The sequence below is a fragment of the Drosophila sulfurigaster genome, chromosome 2L (genome assembly GCF_023558435.1).
Source record: "Drosophila sulfurigaster albostrigata strain 15112-1811.04 chromosome 2L, ASM2355843v2, whole genome shotgun sequence".
In the NCBI taxonomy this organism is placed as follows: Eukaryota; Metazoa; Arthropoda; class Insecta; order Diptera; family Drosophilidae; genus Drosophila; species Drosophila sulfurigaster.
In genome coordinates this window covers 11,215,404-11,225,941 of record NC_084881.1, presented here as the reverse complement: position 1 = coordinate 11,225,941, position 10,538 = coordinate 11,215,404, and the positions used below count along the sequence as shown (strand labels likewise).

General features: G+C 35.7%; 1 protein-coding gene across 1 annotated transcript; it reads right to left on the bottom strand.

Annotated features, from left to right (window-relative positions):
* Window positions 1-8,705: 8,705 nt before the first annotated feature.
* On the bottom strand, window positions 8,706-9,456 carry LOC133850520 (uncharacterized). The gene is made up of 2 exons (XM_062286647.1): window positions 8,904-9,456; window positions 8,706-8,838 (listed from the first exon to the last, which is right to left on the bottom strand). The coding sequence occupies exon 1, from the start codon at window positions 9,381-9,383 to the stop codon at window positions 8,964-8,966; it is 420 nt and encodes a 139-aa protein (XP_062142631.1). The 5' UTR covers window positions 9,384-9,456; the 3' UTR covers window positions 8,706-8,838; window positions 8,904-8,963.
* Between the last annotated feature and the right edge of the window lie 1,082 nt (window positions 9,457-10,538).

The following is a 10,538-nucleotide window of genomic DNA, read 5'->3' as shown; positions in this document are numbered from 1 at the left end:
GGATCGGCTCGCTTAGCTGGCGAGGATCGAGACACTGAAGTGGAGGAAAAGGAGCTGGGCACATCATATTTGGGTTAAAAAGGCGTGCATGCAATTTACCCATGGAAGATCATCAAGATTACGACCATGACTTCAACTGTGCAACTCCAACTCCAACACTGAAAAAGAGCGGCTGCTTGTTGATGATGCGTTTGATTCGAAGGCGAGGGTTGGAGAGCTCTGCAATGGAGCAATTCCCCCTTTTATTATTATTATATCTCGTACTGCAGTCGGCAACAGACTTACAGGTGGGCGTGGCAGTCAGCAGACTGCAAACTGCATCAAAGTCGAGCAGGATGATGTCTGGATGAGCCGCAAATTGTAGAAGCCTCATTTCATCCTGCGCTGCCGGCTGCAACTGAGATTAAGCTAATCAAATGCAGAATTTAAATTGAGATTTACATCTGCATATCGTGAAATATTTTAAATTGTATGCATATAATGAATAATTGCGGTGAATAATTCGAATACACGTTTATTTTTAATCTTTTATAAAAACAACTGAAATCGCAAAAACGCGAACAATTCAAATTTTTATTGCAATGTTTTACTGTAAATAGATTAGCATTCAGAATTACATATAAATTTTTTCTGTCAAATATTTTCTGGTTTTGCTTTTTCTTTATAATATTGTACTAGATTAGTATTCAAAGTTTTTATATATTTAAATATTTGCAATTATAAAAAATAAAATCAAATTGCCATTGCAAACTCAATATTTGTATTTCGACTTTTTTTAAAATTATATTTCCACAAGTAACACCATGGGCCGCATAATATAATTATTTTGAGAAAAACATTTTTCAGTTTTTAAATATCAGGCAAACTAGTAGAATTCTCTTTAATTAAGTTGGCAAAGGTGATTAAAACTCTTCGATGAAATACTCGTAGTAAACTTAAAATATTAAATTCACTTAATATTTATTTCGAATAGTCACATAAATAAATGCAATGTTATTACAATTTAATACAAATTGAATTTACATTTATTTACCATTTTTATAAGTAAAATATTTAAAGAAAGTCAAATTTATCTTACATAGTTGCAGCAAAAACTATTTTGTTAGAAGTGTGGCAAATAATTTAGGAATGTAATTTATATTTTTCTACGAAATTTACGTAACTCTTTTTTTATTTTCTAATATCATAACTTCTTTCAACTGTTTGTACTCATAACATTTGCAATGAAAAGATGTATGTAGATAACGAAGATTTCAAAGTTCATTTAATGTAGTTGCAACTTAACCATAAAGTTCTAAGTGTGGTTAAGCTTGCCATTGACAACAGTCATATAATTTATATGACCTGACTGGCTTTTTGTCAATCTTCTGTGCTAAACAGCGCAATCAAAGTTGTAACCACATTCTGTGTGTGGTCGCCCTTGAGAACATTGTCATAATCGTTTCCCCCCAGATAGCTTAACTAGATTTCTATACCCCACATTTTGTTCTTCTATTTCCCCTCCCTTTGCTTTTTGTTCTTTTATTTTGCTGTTTTTTGTGTATTTCAATCAAAATCAGATGCAGACGTTGTCTGAAACCAAAAACTTGCATGGAAATTACACGCACAAAACACACAAACTAATTTTCCAACAAATTAGACGCGCAAGTAGATGCCCCCCGCTTACTACCACCCCCTTCCCTTTAACAATCTCCAACTGTTCATAATTTATTTGCCGTTGTGTTTTTTTTCCTGCGCTTTCGGATTTTTTTATTGTCCAGCGCAATTCGTGTGCGTAATTTTCTCTGTTAAGTTAGCTTTTTTCCATGGGAAAACTTTGCTTTGCTGGCAGTTCGGCTTCAGCGGGGTGAGTTGGGGGAGTAGCTACAATGGCTGGGTGGGTTTTGTGGGTGGGTTTTGGGTGCGTGCTTGATTTTTGCGTATGATAATTGGCCAAGCAGGCAGTTCGCTCATCGTCTGCTGCTCAAATGTGCGTGAACCATGCGTTGCGTTTCTTTTTAGTGGACGGCGCAGCTTCATCACTGGCTTCTAACGGGGCTGCATTTGATATGAACACACACACACGTACATTTTCCAGGCACATGCATCGCTGCACAGGAGACGCAGCTCCCATGCTATTTGTAGTCGGGTCACGTGACCTTAATTAGCCAAAAAAAAAAAAGAAATAGCGAGAGCAAGCGAAAGAAAAGCCAGCGCCAGTTGAAAAAGCATCTGTCGAATTGCCTTTGGTGCGGTAATTGTGCGTAGCATGTGAAGAGCTCGACTTGAATCGACTCGACTCGATTTGAGTGGAAGCTGCCTTTGTCATTTGGTCGATAGTGGCCACTACAATAGAGCAATGCTTCGAGCCTTTGTTTGCCTTTGAAATGGATAAACATGCACTGCAAAAAAAATGTGCTATTATCAAACGAAAGTATATATTATATATTGTCTAAGTGACCTTTTGAATGTAATGTGTATATTCTGTTGCTTTAAAGTTTAAAGTCTCCGTGGTTTTCTTGAATATGACCCATTGTTCACAAATTACACTGATCTGCCAAACTTTAGCTTTTAAAATAATATATTATATTGTACCAAAAATAAATGTACATTTAACATACAATAAATATAGCATTTTAATAAAAACTAATAAAATAGTTAAAGATTTAAGACATACCAACTGAAAATACCAAAAATTGGTATATCATTTTAAACAAAAATACCTTATTAAAAAGTAAACATATCAAAATATCGAGTGCCTATCGGTATAATACCCTAATTGATAGATCAATACCATATGCCATACTCTATAGTATTTATATGAAAATAATTGGAAACCTTTTCTATTAATATTTGTAATTATAGAATTTAAGGCAATCGGAATTCAACCTGACAATTTAATTTAATTTTTTTCCGTGCACCGTTAAACTATGTGAAGTTGCGGATATTCTTGGAACTTGAATTGCCTTCAATTGTGTTTGACTTTTAAATCACTTGCCACAATGACAATGACAATCATTTAATTGAGTTGCATTGTAATGACTCTTAGTACAGAGTATTTACTGAACTTAACATACAAGTATATGGAATACGGCTACCGCCTCGCAACACAGTTCACAAAAAGCCTTTCAGCCAAAGCGCAATAAATTTCAATTATTTACTTGAATGCACATTAAAATGAATTGTCCGCCCGTCGCGTGTTATTGTATTGTGTAGTGCAGTGTAAGACTCTTAATGAAAATTGCAACAGTCTGTGCCAAAAAAGCAACTTACGATTAAACAAAGAAAAAATAAAATAATAATAAAGTAATGCCATTTCAGCTGCGGTAAATCTTTAAAGTACAAGCAGTCGCAAATTTTGATTGAGCTTGTTGCAATTGTTGATTAAGACCGAATTGAATTGGTTTAAAATAATTCTTAGCTTTATGAAGTGCCATTTGAATGGTTAATGCTTAGATAAATTTCAATTTGCAAACACAAAACATAAACAGAAGTTTCAATGAATTGATTATCTCAAAATTTAAGGCTCTAAATAACCAAAAGTATCTCTGTAAATTGAATTCGATAATGCTTAACCTCCAATAAAATGTATAAATCGTAATTAATATTAAACATGAGTTCTTTTTAATTTTTTTCTTTTTCCAATGAAGTGACAATATTATAAATTGGACTTTAAATTAATTGTTTATTTCTAACAATTATGTAAATCAAAATAGTTGTTCTATAACTGACTACTGAAATACAAAAGAAAAAAAAATTAATAATAATATCGTATTTACTCGCTATCTATTTATGAACGATTTAATTATAATTATTACTAACCATGAATTCCTTTTACTTTTAATAAATGAAGTACCTTGAGCTCTTGTGCTTGCAATTTCTTTGTGCTTTCCTTTTGACTGTTAAATTAGGTTAATTACAACACACAGACTCAGATGTGTTGCAAGTGCAGCACGCCATGTAAATTATATTCAAGGCGCACGGTTCAAAGGCTTCTTTGGCAATTTGCGAGTGCTGCAACTGAGGTTGTAACATGTTAAAATGTGTGGCAACCACAATGAAGAATTTTAGTGTGCCAGCTATTAAGTTGCCTTGCGAGAAGATTTCACTTGATGTTAAACACTTTCTCTGCGATTGCAGAGAACTGCAGACACTCCACACTCAAAACTAAAAGATGTGTGTGAGTGTGTGATGTTGCGTAATACCAGGGACATAAAAATGGATTTACGCTTAATCACACACGAAGGATGCATATTTTACCGTTTAGCTGGTTACCTTCTACTTCTCTTCAGCTCATTCGAATGCACATTTTGTTCATTAGAAGCTTCGTACGAACGCGCTGCTTAACCTCTGCTTAGCGCAGAGCCACAGAGTGAGACTCGCTTTTACTCTTCTCCTCTCTCTCTCTTTCTCTCTCTTTCTTGCCACAGCATGCAACCGTTGTTTTCCTTGTAGCGTTTTCAGTTCATTTTGCTGGTCGAGTTCGCTTCCTTTTTTTTTGTTGCCAATTCGGGTTTTTCTTTTCGCTCTGCACGGACAAAAGAACCGCCTGCTGTGAGCAGCTTTAGTCGGGCTTGTGGCACTTGGAGCTTTTACCAATGCCAAAAACATGTGTAGACCGAAGAGAGGGAATGTGTGTGTGCGAGTGTGTGTGTGTGTGTGTGTGTAGAGCTCCCATTAGCCAAAAGGATTTATATTACAAGCGCACACATAAAAAGCACCGCAGGATATTTTGTTTTATGTGAATTTAATTGTAGTTTTAATCCGAAGGTAGTCCAGCAACACCCGCTGCCCTGTTCCCTCTCTTTCTATCACTTTCTCTCGCTCTATCAGTCGTTTCACGCACAGTTGCTCAACGCAGCTCAGCGTGTGTTTTTTCATATTAATAGCATTGCATTTTTAATAATAACCGAACACACACGTCGGCTACTTGATTTTTCGCTTTGTGCTTTGCTTTTGACCAAAGTCAACCCCAAAAAAAAAAAAAAACGTATACGCAATACAAAACTCGGTCAAGCGAACAAAAGCAAGCCCAACCAAGAAGCCAAGTGTACAACCATAAAAGTCGAAAGTCCTTTAGCTGTATTGGCATCGACGATCCCCCAGATCAAAGCATAATTATGTAAACCAACACAATATAGTACTGAAAGTTTCCTTTATCTTTCTACTCTACTCTTGTTGATAGACTAACAGTTATCCTATAGTTTTCAAAATGTATTAAATGACCCCAAAAGAGTCTTATCTCTGGTTACTCTGTAATTTAAGGCGTACACATGAGAGGCTTAGCAAATAAACTTGAAATGCTTAAAAGATTTGGCTAGCAGGCAGGCAGGAAAAAAAACTTAAAATGCTTAAATAAAATAAAAGTAAAGTAAAGAAAAACTTGGCCAAGTTTTGAGTAGAAATATCAACGGAAATATGGCAAACACAAACCTCACACAAATACGAAGTCCGATAAGAAACGAAACGAGAGAGAAAGAGAGACGCTTACTAAAAGCAAAACAGGCTCAAAGTGCGCACATCCTGCTTAGCCGGGTTTTTGTAATGTGCTTTTCTAGTGTTACTTTAGATGTTGTTGGCAACACACACAAACAAACACATACACACACACATACACACAGACAGCCACACACGCAGCCCACAAAAAGGGACAATTTGTTTAAAGGTAACGAAAAGTTTTGGCGCTCTCATTTTCCTTCTTTTTTCCTCGGTTTGCTGGCGAAGAAGAAATGTGAGGTGGAATCGAGGGAGGCGGAGGCGGAGGGGGAGGGGAATAACTTGAAATGCTTTGCATAAACTTGAACGGGAAAAGTTGAAAATGTTTGTTGTACTCCATATGAAAATAGCAGCAAAAATAACAATAACAACAAGCAACAAGAAATGGCAAACAACAAAGATAAAGTTCAAAGGAAATGTGGCACAGGAAACGCAGCAAAAGATACACAAAGAGAAAAATATGAGGAGAGACAAAAGGGAAGAGCAAAATAAACATACACACTTATATAAATTTATATATTTATACGAGTATGTATATATAACAAAGTATTAAGAAAGTTATTTCAGCAAAATGAAAGTTTTCTTTTCGAATTGTTGTTGTCTGTAAGTGTTTGTGTGTGTGTGTGTGTGTGTGTGTGTGTGTGTGTGGGGTGTGTGTGTGAACTCATCACATAAGTTCCTGACTGCACTGACTTGTGACGTGCTCCTCAGGTATTTTATCACTTAAATCTTGCTTATTTATTTTCTTTTTGTTGCGCTTTTTGATTTATTTCAAAATTAATTTGATGTGAGAAAAACTTTTTGTCAGCCGCATAGCAAAAGTTTATGCAATTTTCAGCTAATTAAAACCAATGCCGACTTTTTAAATAAAATTGCAAATTGACGTGGAATTTTAAACATTTCACCTTCGCATAAAATTTATTTAATAGTATTTACAATAAGTTATTTATTTTATTTATTTTTATACACGAATATAGCAATTATTTTATTAACTTACGTGTTATTTTTTCTTTTTATTGTTGACTAATAAACTTGTATTGTTTTTTGCAACAAGTTGAAAAATAATCAAACAAGAACAACTAATTGGCAAACCATTTTATCTCAATGTTTTTCCATTATGTTGTTAGCCTTTGGATGTGATATCTTTATTTTGTTTTACTGTTTTCGAACAATTTCATACATTTTTATCAGAGAATTTAGGGGGAATTAACATGCGCAAAATTTAATAAAAATAATAATGAAAACAAGCAAAAATCAAATTCAAAGTGACGTTGTAAATTCTTTTTTTTTTTTTATTATTATTTTGTTAGTCGTGTTGCTGTTATTGTTATTGTTGCGTTTGTTTGTTTATTTTCAGTTGTGCTGTTTGTTTGTTGTTTGTTGGCAGCCGCAGCCGCAGCAAAAAAACATTTGCATAATTTAAGGCGTAATTTTGGCGCGTTGCTTTAAATTGATATTACAAGAGCAATTTGCGTTTGTCTCCCTTTCTCACCCCCAATTTTCACTCTCTCCTCTTGTGCGTGGCTAAAATGGGGCTAAGTACATGGAAAAACTGTGCCATGGCAACATTTTTCTCGCCTGCCTTTGCTTTGGCTTTGGCTTCGTTTCGCTTGTTCAGGCAACCGGCGGGGCGTGTTCATTCATTTCCTGTTGCGCCTTAAGTTATGCAAAGCTTATGGCAAAGTGAACAAGCACTAAGTGAGTGGGTGGATGAGTAGCAGCAACATCAGCAACAGCAACAGCAGTAACAGCAGCAGGACAACAACTACAACTGTGACTCCATGGAAATGAGACAAGCACTGAGAATACTCACAGTATATAGAGCACAGAGCAGAATACATGGTATCGCCAGATAAGCGCACAATGCACAATCGCATCCCATGAATAAGTGGGCCAAAAGGGGTTGGAAAGCTCTGTGAAACTAAACCAAGCTGCAAGTTGCCAACAATATCGAAGGGTTCTTTAAGTCGAGGTTTGGCTTTACAGTATAATTACACAGTACATTCTGCTTAAAAATCGAAAGTAATTTAAACGTATACTCGTATTTAAAATATTAAAATATAACAATATTTTGGACAACTTTTGTCACTCGGAGAACATCTGCCACAAATTTAAAAAAAGGTTTTAATAATTACTATTCTGCATTTTTCCATTTTAGAATTAAATTACCTATTTTTTCATTGCGATATAATTCCAATTAACTACTTATGACACTATGATATAACCCAAATATATTGCAATTTTAATTACTAGCCATCGACAGATTTTTTTTCGTGATATACCGCAATATATTTTGTAATAAAAATGATTTTGAATCATATTAATTTAATATAAAATTAAATATGATGTCTTTTAAAAATTTGAATGTAGAAGTTACTTAAGAAATCATTTTGTATGGTAAAAAACATCTGCTGCAGTCAGGTCTTAGATGTTTTGGCTGACAATCTGGTGGTATATTTTAAATCAAATACTGTGTAGATATGAGTTTGGTATATTTGAATACCGCAATGTTATGCTTTTATCGAAAATGGATTCCGGGTGAATCACAGTCGAGCACAATCACCTGCAAAATTCCTTTTTTTATTATAACACAAAAGGGCGCTCTTGCAATATTTGTATTATAGAATGTGTCATTAAAACTGTGTAAACAATTTCTTTTTAAATGTGGAAAAAATTCTTGTAATTTTAACATTCAGTTTGAATGAAGCTCAACTACTGTAAATACGCAAAGTGGAGCAAATAGAAAATATTAAATAAAACAATTTCAAAACTTTCACATTATTGCATAATAAAAATCTACTGAAAGCACTTTCTTCGATGTGCCACATTTGGCATTAAATTGCATGAATGTTTGCTGGTCGCTTCCTCATTATTTAAAATACCATAATCAGATTGCAGTTCACATGCAGATGCTGATTCCAGATTGCAGTTTCACTTTCCGCTACAGACACTTCATCTTTTTCTGGGCCTGCCGTTGACATCTGTTAAATGCCGACAACTTTTTTACAGCAATTAAAGGCTGCAATTTGTGCAGCGGCTGTGGCGCTTGTGATTACATGAAAATACATGAAAATTAATGCTGGCGTTGATTTGTGAGACAGACCGAAGCTTGCGCTTGCCCCCCTTCCCCTTCCCCACCCCCATCGTCAACCGACTGGCACGCCCGCACTTTTCCCAGGCGTGCTTTCGTGCTACATGTTGCATGTGCCATGTTGCATACTTAATCATAATTGAAAGCAGATGTTCAACTCTTTAATGACACTAGAATTGCGCAAAAAATAAAACTCTCTCTTTAAAGCGATCTAGTCCCAATAGTGGCGATGAGGAAGTGCCTCATTATTTGCCTGCTGCTGCGCCAAGGGACTGAAAGGTATTAAAGATATATAAAAGAGTCAACATCAACTGAACTAAGTTTAGTTTGAACTCACACTGGATGCATTTGATAGGCCTGCGCCAAGTACAGACGCCCTTGAAAATCATTGGCCACATCATTGCTGCCACGACGACGACAATGCGGACAGTGTCCAGTGTACGGGGGGCTCGCCTGCTTGACGTGGAGCTGGTAGCGGGTTGCGATGCTGCACTGGATTCATTTGTTCCTCTTCAGTTGCATAGGGATCGAATTTGGGCACCTGGGCGAATTTGTCCACGCCACGTCGCAAAATCGGCGCATTAGAGGAAAATATTTTCATCATCGGATCTCGAGAATCGATCATGGCATTGGCAGCTTCTTGTTCGCTTAGCCTGGAGTGGTGCATACCTCGTTTAAGGCGGGCTCCCATGTCCGATATGTTTGCGATGCCCAAGTGAGCGACGAGCTTATCGCCATCCTCGCCCATCTCATCCACCAGGCTAGGGAAGCGATCGCGCTGGCAAGGTGCTTGGAAATACGGGCCTTTCGGATTCATTATTCAGCAATCTATATGAAATTTAATCAAGTAAAGACTAGCAAAGTCTTCAGATAAATTTGTCAACTATTTACACTCGTCTGTTACTGTCGGCTGAATACCAAAAAAGTTCTATAAGTAATGCTCTTTAAAATAAAGAAAAATTTGAAAAAGTCAAAGTCAACTTGGTTTTAAATTTACTTTTTACAATTAGTTCAATAATATACTTATGATATATTGCCATATAGAGGCAATACAATAAGTTTATATTCGTTGAATTATTTGGCTAATATCAGATTAAAATGTAGGACCTATTCATGACATAATTTTATATTAATGTTATTTTAAAAACTTCAGCGTACTTATTGCGTTGTATCGTTAGACCAATTATGTATATATTAATTTAGTATATATTAACCTTAATATAGTTTTCGCAATATTTTGTTTTGTTGATCTTTGTGGGTATTTTACAGCTTCTTCACTTGACATCTACAAATTTCTTTTTAAAAAATTAACGTTAGCATGGAAACTTAAAATATGTCAGAAACTGAGATGATTGTCAACTTCATTAAAAAGATAAAAGACGCAAAAAAAATTGGATGGCAACGCACTTGCTAATTTCATTTTGTCAGTAAATTATCCAAACTGGAAATTAAAATCCATTAAAATGAAAGCCATAACAATAATTCAAATTACAACAAGGCGGAACAAGGCAAAAGTGAAATAAAAATAAAGCACAAAATAAAAAAAATCATTACACCCTCGAAAAACTCTCGAAATGCTTGATTAACGTTCAGCGAAATCACAATAAAAGTAATTATTTTGATTACAATTCTAATGTGCGACATGAGGTGGAACTGAGAATAGAACTGAGAACTGAGAACTGAGAGATAGGCAGACAGTCAGACATACGGAGCGACACAGCGAACAGCCGAAAGGCAAATAAACATGCCCCCAAAATGAGGTATGTATGGGAAAAATGTGGAGTGGGCGTGGCACACACGCCCTTATAGGCACACACACCCATACACACGGGCAACACATCAACATTAAAAATGTATTTTAATGTGTCGCCCGCTTTGTCATTTGGTTACCTTGCCGCCATTTTGACTGCCTGTTGTCATTTTTAATGTCTTTCATTTGGCACAATGAGGCCTTGTGGGCGTGACACATGCC